At 37.2% G+C, this 15,586-nt stretch overlaps 2 protein-coding genes across 4 annotated transcripts in view; both read left to right on the top strand.

The window, feature by feature from the left end:
- LOC127867635 (alpha-(1,3)-fucosyltransferase fut-6-like) overlaps window positions 1-2,283 on the top strand; it is an 89,004-nt gene extending 86,721 nt beyond the window's left edge. Inside the window, exon 4 of the transcript XR_008043589.1 lies at window positions 1,948-2,283. The gene's annotated coding sequence lies outside the window, so the exon portion shown is untranslated. The remainder of the gene's footprint in view (window positions 1-1,947) is intronic.
- The window catches only part of LOC127867634 (protein transport protein Sec24A-like), a 36,030-nt gene that overhangs the window by 5,246 nt on the left and 15,198 nt on the right, over window positions 1-15,586 (top strand). For all 3 annotated transcript variants that reach the window (XM_052408940.1, XM_052408939.1, XM_052408938.1), the window contains 9 exons: window positions 4,286-4,381; window positions 5,479-6,731; window positions 7,005-7,117; window positions 8,710-8,812; window positions 9,881-10,007; window positions 10,329-10,438; window positions 13,160-13,226; window positions 13,608-13,772; window positions 14,846-15,003. In XM_052408940.1, the coding sequence (XP_052264900.1) occupies window positions 4,286-4,381; window positions 5,479-6,731; window positions 7,005-7,117; window positions 8,710-8,812; window positions 9,881-10,007; window positions 10,329-10,438; window positions 13,160-13,226; window positions 13,608-13,772; window positions 14,846-15,003 (2,192 nt within the window). The remainder of the gene's footprint in view (window positions 1-4,285; window positions 4,382-5,478; window positions 6,732-7,004; window positions 7,118-8,709; window positions 8,813-9,880; window positions 10,008-10,328; window positions 10,439-13,159; window positions 13,227-13,607; window positions 13,773-14,845; window positions 15,004-15,586) is intronic.

Here is a 15,586-nt window from a genome sequence, read left to right as displayed (position 1 = left end):
CCTAAAGTATCATAGCTATTGCTGTCAGACTTGGAACACTCGCAAACTGTCATAAGGGAACTGTACAGGACAAGTTGTATAACACTGGTTGTCATTTTGACTTAGTATAAACTTTGAATATATATGTATATGGTTAAATTTTGTGTTAACATCCACTTTACTTCTAAAGTATCAAGGCTATTGCTTTCAAACTTCAAATACTTTAATACTATCATGAGAGTACTGTACCTGGCAAGTTGAATTTTACCTTGACCTTTGAATGACCTTGACTCAAGGTCAAATAATTAAATTTTGCTAAAATTGCCATGACTTCGTTACTTATGATCTGATTTGATTGATACTTTGACAAAAGAACTCTTACCTGAAATACTACAATACTCCACCCAAACCATGCCTCCCCCCCCAAAAAAAGTGATTTTTTTCCTCATTTTTTTTTATTTTTGAAAGATCATCTTATAAATGACCACACCCTCACATTATACCGACCCCCCCCCCCCCAATTTTTTTTAAACAAGGTTAAAAAAATATTTATTTATTTATTATTTTTTTCAAAGACGATCCAACTATCCCACCCAAGAATCCCCCCTCCCCCCCCCCCCACCCCCCCCCCACCCCCGATTTTTTATTTTTTATAACTTTTTTTTTCATTTTTATTTCTTATTTTTGGACGATAATGTTATAAATGACCACATCCAGGGGCTTTCCCTGGCTCAAAAATTACTTTAGCCAAAGTCGCTTTGCTATGGAAAATTGTTCAATTTTTGGCTATTTTATGAATTTTAATGAAGAAAAAGTTGTAGCCAAATAGAATTTTATGTAGCCAAATCGGTCAATTTGTAGCCATAAGCTAATTTGGCAAATGGCAGAGTAAGCCCTGACACCCCCACACTATACACCCCTCTCCACCCCACCCCTCCATCTTTTTAGCGAGGCTGTTTTCGGAGAAAACCCAAGGTCTTGTCATAGCATGCTCGCCGTCCGTTGTCGTGCTTAAACCTTTACATTGGCTCTAAAATCAAAGTGCTTCCACCTACAACTTTGAAACTTCATATGTAGATGCACCTTGATGAGTTCTACAGGCCAAACCCATTTTGGGTCATTAGGTCAAAGGTCAAGGTCACTTTGACCTCTAAAAAAATCAAAAAAATCTGACTAGCTTTCGCAGCCAAGCGTGGCACCCGTTATGCGGTGCTGTTTGATTGAAGTATTGAGATAGGGCCCTTCACATTTAAAAAAGATATAGATGAGCGGTCTGCACCCGCAAGGCGGTGCTCTTGTTTTTAAAATGTGTTTCTTATATCATTTAACATGTTTTATTTGTAAGCATTTTTCTAAAAACAATTTTAAATGGTTGTACATGATTCACAGTCAGTGTTACTGGGTTTATTGTCAGTTTTTATTAGTGAGCACTGAAATATCAATGATGTTATTATGCTTGTCAACTTGTGTCTTCTTAGTAGATTTCCAAATATATTACTGTTTTCTGTCATTTATTTGTACTTTCAAAATACTATGCACTTCCTTATATATTAAGCTACTACTAACCACTACTTGAAAAACCATGCAATCTTCAATATTGTTAGAGAAGTCCACCAATAAATTAAAAATCTTGGTGTCAAACAAATTATTTATTAGTATTTATCATATCCCTCTTGTTTGACTTCATTTAAAAAAGTAAGTCACTTGGATTGTTTTCATAATTTGTCATCTATTATTAAGAAACTTGATAGTTTTATAAGTCGACTTTCATGTACCGGCATTAATAAGGTATTATGCCCCCTTTGAAGAAGAGGGGGTATATTGTTTTCCTGGATGTCGGTCGGTCTGTCGGTAGACCAGATCGTTTCCGATCAATAACTGGTCAATGGATTGACCGATTGGCTTGAAACTCCACATGTGCATTAGCTGTGAACAGTAGATGACCCCTATTGAAATTGGGTTCTCTAGGTCAAACGTCAAGGTCACTGTCACAATAAGTGTGAAAATCATTTCTGATAAATAACTTGTCAAAGAATTGACCGATTGGCTCGATACTTCACATGTGCATTGGCCTTGGACAGTAGATGACTTGTATTGAAATTGGGGTCACTAGATCAAAGGTCAAGGTCACTGTCACAATAAGTGTGAAAATCATTTCTGATCAATAACTTGTCAACAAATTGACCGAATGGCTTGATACTTTTCATGTGCATGGGCCTTAGACAGTAATTGACCCCTATAGAAATTGGGGTTACTAGGTCAAAGGTCAAGGTTATTGGTACAATAAGTGTGAAAATCGTTTCCGCTTAATAACAAAGGTCAAGGTCACTGTCTGAATAAGCATCAAAATCATTTCTGATCAATAACTTGTTAACCGATTAACTGATTGGCTTGATGCTTCTCATGCCGATTGGCCTTGGACAGTTTATGACCCCTTTTAAATTTGGGTCACTAGGTCAAAGGTCAAGGTCACTGTAACAATAAGTGTGAAAATTGTTTCAGATCAATAACTCATCTAAAAATTAACCGATTGGCTTGATACTTCACATGTGCATTTGCCTTGGACAGTAGATGACCCCTATTGAAACTGGGGTCACTAGTTCAAAGCCCTGTTTTGGGGAGGCATGCATGTACATGTATGTCTCCGATCGCGGAACTCTTGTTATAAATTGACTTGCATCTTCCTACTCATTTTTTATGCCCCCCTTCGAAGAAGAGGGGGTATATTGTTTTGCACATGTCGGTCCGTCCGTCCGTATGTCCATCCACGAGAACGCTTATGCCTATGATCATGAAATTTCATAGGTACATTGATCATGACTGGCAGATGACCCCTATTGAATTTGAGGTCACTAGGTCAAAGGTCAAGGTCACAGTGACTCGTTCTTGGATGCAGTTTAGGACCACATTTGCAGATTATAATATGTACTGGTGTCGTGGGGTCTCTGTCCCCACCAGATGGTTTCCGGATGATAACTCAAGAACGCTTACGCCTAGGTTCATGAAACTTCATAGGTACAATGATCATGACTGGCAGATGACCCCTATTGATTTTCAGGTCACTAGGTCAAAGGTCAAGGTCACAGTGACAAAAAACGTAATCACACAATGGCTGCCACTACAACTGACAGCCCATATGGGGGGCATGCATGTTTTACAAACAGCCCTTGTTCAAGTTTTGTCTTATTCAAACATACATCTTACCACATTATTTTGTTCTTATGTATAAATTACTCATTTTTTCATTGGTCATCCTAGCCCCAATTGTTTGGGAGAAGTCACATCTGCTTTTAGAAATTAAAGATAATTGACCCTACTTTTGCTGTATTTAACGAAAAGTTTAATTATTGAGTGTAACCTATTAACCTAGTGATTATTAGCATATCTGTCATTTGAATGCAAAACTATTAAATGTGCATTGCAGGTCTTGCTACAGTATTGCTATTGGAAGGTTTGCCATTTTGATTTTGCTATGATCTGATCAGAGTGGGATAACATTTTCCTTAGATGGAAAATAACGCCTTTTTTGACCTCTAGAATGACCCTTGATTCTTTATTCATTACTTGTCTACCTGAGGTTTTTCAATTGCCATATTTTGCCATATAACTATGGAAATTAATTTACGTTTATTTCTTAAGCTGGTAACTTGAATTCTTAGACAGTAACACTGGAATACTAAGCTAAGAATGTAGCAACACCAACCAAGTATCAATTATATGTCCATGTTCAATAAATTATGTTGCAATTGTTTCTTATGTGGGTTGGCAGTTGGGTATTTAAAATGTGTAGTCTCATAAGCTATATATTAATTTTGTGGTATATATTTTTATGCCCCCGGTAGGGTGGCATATAGCAGTTGAACTGTCCGTCAGTCTGTCTGTCCGTCCAAAAACTTTTACATTGCCCATAACTTTTGCAATATTGAAGACAGCAACTTGATATTTGGCATGCATGTGTATCTCTTAGAGCTGCACATTTTGAGTGGTGTAAGGTCAAGGTCAAAGTCATCCTTCAAGATCAAAGGTCAAATATATGGCTTCAAAGTGGCGCAGTAGGGGACCATTGTGTTTCTGACAAACACGTCTCTTGTTTTCATGATGTTATTGATGTTTTGGATGAAAAGGCACATACTTTGAATCTCTCCATGTGCTTGTAGAAAGTACATGTACATGTAAATTATAATTTAAAAGGTTTAGCAATCCATGTAGAAATTATGCGGTGTTGAAATGCTTCAATTTCATTGTGTATATCAATATTGTTGCTCAGTTTGACCCATTAATGCCATGTCATTTTTCCCTTGTTTAGGTCCTCCCTCCCAGCGGTCGTCTCGTACTAACTCACCAGCTGTCCTTAGCCAGCAGAGTCTAGATGCACTCGAAGGACAGTTCAGAGGAACACCTGGTAAAAACATGTTTAGAACTGTGGTCTTACTTGAAAAGGATTGTATTTAGCTTAACTGTTTTAAAAGAAACTTTAAATATACATGTAACAGGATTTATTGTAGCCAAGTCCCAGCCAATGGCATCTTTGTTTTGATATCATAAGAAGTGTACTTTTTATGCCCCCCCCCCCCCCCCCCCCCCCCGAAGGGCATATAGTGATCGCACTGTCGGTCTGTTCATCTGTCAGTCTGTGCGTCTGTCTTTCCTTCACACTTAGGTTTAAAAAAATGCTCATAACTTCTCTTCTATGTCGCTTCAGATGTAACATTCATATTTGGTATGCATGTATAAATGGACAAGGCCTTTCCATACGCACCCACATTTTGACCCTTTGACCTTGAACTTAGGGTCCGTGTTTAGGTTTCGAAAAATGTGTTTAGGTTTAGAAAAATGCTCATAACTTCTATCAAAGTGTTTATGGTGGGCATATGTCATCCTATGGAGACAGCTCTTGTGTATTTTTTTAAAGATACACTTGTATGTGCAAGTAAAATATTGATAATGTAAGTGATATTGAACCAAAATTATATTGTGTTAGATGATAGGGGTCATGGTGTCATAAACTGTTCCATGGGCGTAAAATTCGAATTGGCAACAAAAATCTTGACTAGGAAGAATATGTTATGCAAAATACACGTACTTTCTCTATCAGGTGATCTCCTTTTCAGATCAATTGCACCTTTCTTTTGAAAAATGTGCATTATTTAGACATTTTTTTTCATAAGATACAAAAAAGCTTGATTTGTACAATTTATTTGGAGATTTTTTTTGTAGTGGTGCCTATCAAAAACGTGATAGTTTGGGAGACCAGATTTTGTAGGCTGTAAATCCTGTAGGGGAAGTGGATTTTTACACATTTTTTAGGACCTTTTGTGTATGTTGTGCTGCTCATATCAAAGCATTTACAGACAACATATTCTGTTTTGAAATATAATTTAGACAAACAAAAAAGAAATATGGCACTCAACATTTAGGACAAACTAAGAAATACCAGTATTTTAATATACAATATACAACCCGTGCACTTGTATGGACAAAGTATTGTGTATGTTTCAGACCAGGAGCAGTTGGGCCCAGGTGAACAACAGTCACTGCCCCAGAGCCAGTCTGAGCCCCTAGTCACACAGTGGCAGCCAGGTTTGACTACTGGGGTTGGATTCTCTCCAGCATCCCAGCCAAATATGACAGCCATACCGAGACCAGTTGGTCCTCCTTCTTCAATGCAACAAACTCCACATAATGTACAGCCTCCAATGTCTGCTCCAGGTCAGAGGCCTGGGATTCCCCCATTATCAGGGCAGGGAATGCAGCCACAAGGGATGTCTGGCCAGACACAACCAGGGTTTGGTCCTCCTACATCAGCACCCAATAGCCAACCTGCTGTTTTTCCACCAGCCCCTATAAACCAAGTGCCTGGCTTTCCCCCACAAGCGATGTCATCTACAACTCAAGGGCCTCAGATTCCAACTCAGCCACAGGTTCCTGGATTTGGACCTACTGCATCAACTAAGCATGCAGGATTTCCTCCACAGCCCCAACTATCTACCAGTCAAGTTCCAGGATTTCCCCCACAACCCCAGTTGTCAACCAGCCAAGTTGCAGGATTTCCCCCACAACCCCAGTTGTCAACCAGTCAAGTTGCAAGATTTCCCCCACAACCCCAGTTGTCAACCAGTCAAGTTGCAGGATTTCCTCCTCGGCCACAGTCTTCTATACAGAGACCTGGATTTCCCCCAACTCCACCATCATTAGCAACTCAAAGACCAGAATTTCCTCCACCCCCTCAGTCCTCAGCGAATCAAGTTCCAGGATTTCCTCCTCAGCCCCAGTTTCCAGCCAATCAGAGACCAGGATTTCCTCCTCAGAACCAGTTTATGGCCAATCAGAGACCAGGATTTACTCCACCACCACAGTCATCAGCCAATCAGGTGTCAGGATTTCCTCCACCGCCACAGCCATCAGCCAATCAAGTTCCAGGATATCCTCCACCACCACAGTCATCAGCCAATCAAGTTCCAGGATTTCCTCCACCGCCACAGCCATCAGTCAATCAAGTTCCAGGATATCCTCCACCACCACAGTCATCAGCCAATCAAGTTCCAGGATTTCCTCCACAACCTCAGACTTTAACCAACCAGAGACTGGGATATCCTCCACCACCGCAGACCAATCAGCAGCCTGGCTTTACAACAACCAATCAGCAACCTTCTTTTGAAAACACAGCTTCTGGTGCTCAACAGTATGGGAAAAATGTTCAAGACTATGTCAACAAACCTTTAACAGCAAACTTCAATAATATGTCTTTACAGGTAAATATTTAGTTTTACTTGTGCATAATATGCAAGCTTTCCGTCATATTTTTAAAAATTTTGCTGCACTTAACAGTAACATTATCACCATATAAGATTAAAAGGTACAGGTACTATTTATATTACCACAAAAGTGTTGTAAATATTTCATTAACAAATTAAGGATATTTTGTAACTGTATATTATCAGGCATTGGCATGATTAATAAATATTACTGTATTATTGTATTTTTTTAATGCTTATGAAATATTAAAATAAATAATTTCATTTCAGGGAAGTCAGTGTATTGATTTATTACAACAGAAGAAGTTGTTACCGCCTGATGGGGTACCAGTTCCCAAACCTGCGATACCAAATGATTCACGAAATGTGAACTGCAATCCTGAGTATGTCTGTATTAATGTTTGTATGTTGATGTTTTGGTTTAAACAACTTGATTGATTGAAAAGTATTTGATAAAACATTTTTTTGCATTCATATTGATTGATGGATATTTTATATGACACGATTTTATTCATATTTGATACCCCTTATTACTCTGTAAAGGGGGATTTACTAGCATTATCAGTGATTTCTTTACGTCTGTCTGTCCTTTATTCTGTCTTTTAAAATAAACTTGTCTGCAAGCCTCTTCTACACTTTTTAACATTCAACAACAATCAAACTTGCAGGTATTTTTGGTATTATTCAAAGTTTTGCATGGGTGGTTCCTATCATCTTTCAGTCAAAAAAGTTTTCCCCCTTCTTTGACTATTTGACTTAGACTTTCTGTAACACTATGATTGTTTCTATGTACATCATTTCCAAAAGTTTTGGAACTTTGCAACTACATCATCAAGATTTGGCGGGGGAGGGGGACGTCATTTCTGTATGATTCTTTATAGTTGGATTTTTTTATAAGATAACATTTTTCAACTTAGTGTTTTTTTATGCTCCCCCAAAAATTGTTTGGGGAAGCATATAGTCGCCGCTTCGTCTGTCCGTGCAAAATTTTTGTCCGGGCTATTTCTCAGCAATTAATGACCGGAATTCAATTAAACTTTATGGGAAGCTTCACTACCAAGAGGAGATGTGCATATTATCAGCCGGTTCTGGTCGGATGATTTTTCACAGAGTTATGGCCCTTTGAAATTTTCCATTAACTACATACATATAGTGCAATTCTTGTCCGGGCTATTTCTCAGCAACTACTGACTGGAATTCAATGAAACTTTATGGGAAGCTTCACTACCAAGAGGAGATGTCCATAATATCAGCCGGTTCTCATCGGATGATTTTTCACAGAGTTATGACCCTTTGAAATTTTCCATTGTACATATAGTGCAATTCTTGTCCGAGCTATTTCTCAGCAACTTATTACGGGAATTCAATGAAACTTTATGGGAAGCTTCTCTACCAACACGAGATATGCATATTATCAGCCGGTTATGGTCGGATGATTTTTCACAGAGTTATGGCCCTTTGAAATTTTCTATAAACTGTACATATAGTGCAATTCTTGTCCAGGCTATTTCTCCCCAACTACTGACTGGAATTCAATGAAGCTTTATGGGAAGCTTAACTACCTTGAGGAGATGCGCATGATATTTGTGGGTTCTGGTTAGATGATTTATTTAGAAAGTTATGGCCCTTTGAAATTTTCAAGTTGCTAAACCATCCATCGTATTATTTTGTCCAAAGTTATGCCCCTCAAGACATTTCCTTTTATCTGGATTTATTGTGCAATATTGTGACAAAAAAACAAACTTTGGGGAGCATCATCCCTCTCCGACGGTTTCTTGTTTTACTTGGTGTGGAAATTTTAAATATTCTGGGAAAATATTTAAATTGCAAATATAAAGACTGTGGAACTTAAATATTGTGTGATGAGCTAAAATATTTAGAAAAATTGTTAGAAAATGTTACCAGAATGTTTTGTGATGCTAGATATTTCCCAATGTATCATGTATAATGTTGTTTAATATTTTACTTTCTTCAGGGTGTTTCGATGCACACTAAACTGCATACCCCAAACTTCAGCATTGTTGAACAAGTCCCGCTTGCCTCTAGGAATATTGATTCACCCATTCAAAGATTTATCGGTAAGTTGCATGTTTTGTAACAACTGTATGTTTATACCTTTCAAACAAAGATTGCAATTTATTTGTTTGCTGGTCATTTAGTGGATTTAGAACTCTGAAAAAAAGTTGTTTAGCTAATTGATGCCACATTTCTGATGCAATCAAATTGAAACTTAATTGTGATATGTCATATTTGCATAAAAATGGTTTGTTATGTATTGAATTCATGCAATTTCTTATATCTCAAGTGTTGCATAAAAAAAAGAAATACTACAGTGTGCAGTTTTTGTGAAGACCGCTTATGGAAACCTCAAAGACAAAACAGCAGTAAGAATTAACATGTGTACGTTCACGGGTCAGTCGGAGCTGGAAAATTGGTCATTCATTATGATTTATTAAAAAACATCAGCTAATGACAAATAATCATTTTACAAGACGACACGTTGTGTTCCTTCCTCAAAGGTCAAGATCATACTTAAAGATGATCAGATCAAAGGTCAAATGTATTTTAAAACATCTTGTTGGGATATAAACCTCATCAGTCATCATCCAATATGAGGTGTAACTTCAGTGTTCATGGTGCAATTTTAAGATAACTTTACAAAAATGTGCACCATGGCATGTCACCTCTTGAGAGCAAAGGTAGAGGCACTATAGAGCAAAGGTCAAACTCACACTTAAGGCCATAGACCAAACATGTGATTGTTGCTGCTTGTTCATTAATTGCAAGTATTATTGACAATAGGCACAACATTTTAACAACAAGCACTGAGCTATTCTGTGTGTAATAATTGAGTCTTGTTCTGAGAAAACTAGGCATAATCCATGTGCGTAAAGTGTCGTCCCAGATTAGCCTGTGCAGTTCGCACAGGCTAATCATGGACGACACTTTCCGCATTTATGACATTTTTCGTTTAAATAAAGTATCTTCTTAGCAAAAAATCTAATTTAGGCGGAAAGTGTCGTCCCTGATTAGCCTGTGTGGACTGCACAGGCTAATCTGGGACAACACTTTACGCACATGCATTATGCCCAGTTTTCTCAGAACAAGGCTGAATTGATTGTACATTGTATAAGGTATGTTTGCAGCAACTGCCTGTCATACAGTCGAGTGTGATAGTTCGATGTCGCTCCTGTCGCACATATATCAATCCCTACGTGCAGTTTGGGGACAGCAGAAAGTGGAAATGTAACCTGTGTTATAGGGTAAATGAATGTAAGTATTGTTTAGATATTTTCATAATTTAAAAGCATGGAAGGCCGTTTGAGTGACACCCATTATTTAGTTTGTGTGCTGTACTAGTTAATGTTTTGGTAGAAAAACTTAAATACAATTTTAGTTTCAAGCGTGTTTGAATATGGACATAAAGACAGTTATATAGCCTAGAAATAGTATGCTGCTTGCAAGACCGCGTAAACATGAAGAATAAATTGAAATAACAATTTGCATGCATAATGACATAACATGATGCATTCAATTTTGACAGTTTGAGTGACACAGGAAAGTACCAAAAACTTGGTGTGTTTCTTCTTACAGTGCCGGATGAGTTTTCATTTGACCCAGTTACCAAATCATACGGTGACCCACAGCGTAGGCCAGAAGTGAGATCAGCGACTATAGAGTTTATTGCCCCTTCAGAATACATGGTATGTGTGTGACAGATAGGGTGGGGCATACACCTTTTATATATACTGGTTATCAAACCTGATGTAAGTTTTTCTCAACATGCAATCAAGTTCTTTAATCATTAAGACTTTATTATTTTAATTTTATACTTTTTATGCCCCCCCTTCGAAGAAGAGGGGGTATATTGCTTTGCTCATGTCGGTGGTTGTCGGATGAAAACTCAAGAACGCATACGCCTAGGATCATGAAACTTCATGGGTAGATTGATCAAGACTCGCAGATGACCCCTATTGATTTTGAGGTCACTAGGTCAAAGGTCAAGGTCACGGTGACCCGAAATAGTAAAATGGTTTTCGGATGATAACTCTAGAACGCATACGCCTAGGATCATGTAACTTCATGGGTAGATTGATCATGACTTGCAGATGACCCCTATTGATTTTGAGGTCACTGGGTCAAAGGTCAAGGTCACGGTGACCCGAAATAGTAAAATGGTTTCCGGATGATAACTCAAGAACGCATACGCCTAGGATCATGAAACTTCATGGGTAGATTGATCATGACTTGCAGATGACCCCTATTGATTTTGAGGTCACTAGGTCAAAGGTCAAGGTCACGGTGACCCGAAATATTAAAATGGTTCTCGGATGATAACTCAAGAATGCATACGCCTAGGATCATGAAACTTCATGGGTAGATTGATCAAGACTCGCAGATGACCCCTATTGATTTTGAGGTCACTAGGTCAAAGGGCAAGGTCACGGTGACCCGAAATATTAAAATGGTTTCCGGATGATAACTCAAGAATGCATACGCCTAGGATCATGAAACTTCATAGGTAGATTGATCATGACTCGCAGATGACCCCTATTGATTTTGAGGTCACTAGGTCAAAGGTCAAGGTCACGGTGACCCAAAATAGTAAAATGGTTTCCGGATGATAACTCAAGAACGCATATGCCTAGGATCATGAAACTTCATAGGTAGATTGATAATGACTGGCAGATGACCCCTATTGATTTTGAGGTCACAAGGTCAAAGGTCAAGGTCACGGTGACCCGAAATAGTAAAATGATTTTTGGATGATAACTCAAGAACGCTTTTGCCTAGGATCATGACACTTCATAGGTACATTGATCGTGACTCGCAGATGACCCCTATTGATTTTCAGGTCACTAGGTCAAAGGTCAAGGTCACAGTGACAAAAAACGTATTCACACAATGGCTGCCACTACAACGGACAGCCCATATTTTATTCTGTTTCCACACTGTCCAGTTAAGAGACTTACAAATTGAATTTTTGACACATGTTCATTCATAATGATGAATAAGCCTTTGTTTTTGTGCCAGTAAATACTATGTTTATGGAAATGACGAGAGAATTTAACATTTAAAAAACCAATGTAATATGATATGGCAACAGGACAGTTGTGATTTGCTGGGTCAATTCTATTTAGCTTGACCATCCAAGATGTTGATAGCTTTGACAAACTGGTGGTCTGAAACATTGAGAAAATGTCACGGTTCACTGACAATAAATCAAACATGTAATTCTTGCTACGCATCTTGCATTTAATTTTGTCAATTCAAATTATGCATAAAAATATAATTTTTAATCTGCTTGTTAATTGAAAAACAGCAACACAGTTTGTATGTATAAAACAATGTTAATACATAAATAGGATCAAGCATATTAAAATATAAACTTAGATTTAGTTTCCTTTACTGTACAGGATTTGTAAAGTTAGGTTAATATTTGTGTATTGAACAAAAGTAACAACAGTGTAAAGAAAAGTTAATTTGGGGATGTTCTATCCAAACCCTGAGAGTTCAGATTTCCTCAAATGCCAAGTAAAGATTGTAAATTTCAACCCACTCCTCTGGTTAGTTTTCAGAGCGCACATATAATTAACTTTTGAGCTAAATGTCTCATTTGTACATGCATAACTGTATTAACTCCAAACCAACTAGTACAAGTGGTAGGCCAGTATTACATGGACTGGTGTTCACTGTTTACACCATTTCACAACCCCATCTGATACTGGTCAGTATCTTGGCAAGTGGCCAAAGTTGGGAGTGGAATAAATGGTCTATTACATAACTGACTTCTGTGTGTGGTAAACACATGATACTGGTCATGTGGTAAAGTTGCACTTGTATACATTTGCCCAATACACAACACTAGCCTTGGCTATTTTTAATCAGATTGCATTGCTATCTATGGTGGTCATTGACTAGGGGAGTTAACTGCTATAAATAACATGTTTCATTACCATTAATTAATAAATAAAACATTACAAATTGTGTGCATGTTTCACATATTGTCAAATAAGTCAAAATGTGTGAAAGGAATCCAAAAAATCAAAGACTCAATCATATAATGGATATAATTGATTAGTATAGCTCCTGATTGGTTTTTGCACTATTAATTGGATACATTTCACAGGTCATTGACATAAGTGTCATAAATTGTAGACAGAATGTATAGAGAATTTCATCTTAGTATTAATAAGTAAATGATTCCATGATACTTATTGGATTTTATTTCAAGGTCACAGTGACAAAAAACATATTCACACAATGGCTGTCACTACAACGGAGAGCCCATATGGCATGCATGTTTTACAAACAGCCCTTGTTTATGAAAAAGAGATGAGAAAATAAGCATTCTTAGCTTTTTGAAGAAAAAAGCCGAATCTTAGATTGACTTCAGCTAAGATAGCAAATGCTTTCTATTTTAGTTGCGGCCGCCCCAACCTGCTGTATATTTGTACTTATTAGATGTGTCCTTCAATGCAATAGAAACTGGTGAGTGATTTCATGTGTTACATATTTTGTTTTAGTTCCAATGTACTTCAATGTCGATTGCTTACACATTTATGAAGGTAATGAAAAAAATAACAAATAAATTTACAGTGATTGAATCAATTCAAAATAAATTGCAAATATTTTAATAGCATATGCAAAGTATGTTGAATAATATTACATAAACAGTCATGTATTTACTAGCTTTTGATGTGAATGTCTTCTGCTCAATATTTTATCACATTCAGTTGAAATGGTTTAAATAATATGAAATAAACATTAAATATTATCTGTAGTGGATGTGGAAAAGAGTTTAAAATATACATAAATGATATTCATAATGATGAAACAAAATTACTATACATTGTAAATTTTCCTTTCCAGGTTATCTGTCGATGTTCTGTGAGACTTTACTGGAGGCCTTAGACCGTATTCCTGGAGATACGCGAACTCAGCTAGGCTTCATTGCGTACGACAGTGCTGTTCACTTCTTTAACCTGGCTGAGGGCCTTTCACAACCCCAGATGCTCACTGTGTCGGATGTAGATGGTAAATAACCCATGTCATGCCAAAATGAGAGCTAGGACTTATCCGACTAGAATAGCTCAAGATAGGCCTCTGCATTCGTATACTGTGGAATAAGGAATAATAATTTAAGGAAACTTTTCGTGACTTTATATCTCCATTGGTCTGGACCTACGCTGGCCACATATGGCATATTACCCATTTAGCTCGATGCAGCTCAAATTTTACTTTCCACTTTTTAAATTTATTCTTAGTTTGATTTTCAATTTTTCAATAATACCACATTCAGAACTCTTGTGGTAATTGGTCGTTAAATAATTGTGCAAAATTTTGCTAATTGGGGTAAGTATAAATGTATTGAAGAATATATAAGGTCATACAGTAAAAAGCATTTTGTCCACAAACTTTATGAAGTTAAGCCCAAAATAAATCTGCCAATGTTATCCAGGAAAAGTGTTAGTTGGTTAACTGGACACCTTTACTTGACTAAAATAATTGTTAAGAATTGTTACCAATTTTGGTCTTAGGTATTCTAGAAAACACCTGTCTGTAGAAAATTTAAAATACATAACACCAAATGGCGTGGTTATAAATCCAAGAGCTTTTCAGCAAACTAATTGATTTTGTTTATCTGTTATATCATTCTTTAGATTATGTTCTTATGTTCTTAACACCTTGGCCTTTTTTAGTTTGATGTGCATTTTCAGAATGATATTTAATAGATTTATTATTATTAATATCTACTGGGTCAAAAATTGTCCAAGATAATCAAAGACAAGATTTCTCCGGCTGATTTCCGACCTTCTAGTGCCGTGACATTTTTACAAATAGTTGCTATTTTGCTACAACTTTTTAAATATGATAGATGTGGTGAAACCAGGATTGATGTAGCATATTTAACTCCACAGGGGTTTCATTTTGACTTGGGAGGCGGGTATACCTTACCATTTGACATATTTTACATCCATTTAATGTTAATAAAAACATATGAAACCACCGCTCCTGCAGTTAATATTAGTATAAAAATGAAAATTCTGCACTCATGATAAATTTTAGTTGAAAAACAAAATCAAAGAAAACTATGCATTTTTCTCCAGACATATTTCTGCCATGCCCGGATGATCTACTAGTCAACCTGAACGAGTCTCGCAGCCTGGTGATGGACCTGCTGGCTCAACTGCCCACGTTGTTTGAGAAGAACATGGACACCCGCAGTGCTCTAGGGGCCGCTCTGCAGGCCGCATACAAAATGACCGTATGTGACTGTGTACTTCTCTCTGAGATAAGTCGTGCAGTTTGAACAGCACAAAAGATGGTGTTGCCTAATTCGAAGCTGTAACTTATTGAATGTTTGCTTGTAAATTAACCCTTTGCATGCTGGGAAATTTGTCGTCTGCTAAAATGTCGTCTGCTGAATTTCTAAAATTAGCATTTTCTTCGATTTTTTTCCAAAGAATACGATCAGAATAGCAAACAGTTTGGATCCAGATGAGACGCCACGTTCTGTGGCTTCTCATCTGGATCCAAACTGTTTGCAAAGGCCTTTAAAATTTGGTTCCCGCACTGAAAGGGTTAATGAAAGTATGAAAATGAAGTTATCATTCTAACCCAGATACTGACAATTTGTTGTTTAATCTTTAAATTACTTTGAATGTGTGTTTTATCATAGTTAATTTTAATATCTTTTATCTTGTTATGCCTGTGAAGTATATTAGTCACATTGTCTGTCCGTCTGTGTTGGTGGATGGATCCATCCAAATTATTTGTTCATAATGTCTCTTGGAGGATTCTGATGTAACTTTTGATCATTATTTCCCATTAATCAGACGCTGTTAAAT

This window comes from Dreissena polymorpha, chromosome 2 (assembly GCF_020536995.1).
Source record: "Dreissena polymorpha isolate Duluth1 chromosome 2, UMN_Dpol_1.0, whole genome shotgun sequence".
Classification (NCBI taxonomy): domain Eukaryota; kingdom Metazoa; phylum Mollusca; class Bivalvia; order Myida; family Dreissenidae; genus Dreissena; species Dreissena polymorpha.
The sequence above is the reverse complement of the archived record's forward strand: the minus strand, read 5'-3'. Positions and strand labels throughout refer to the sequence as shown.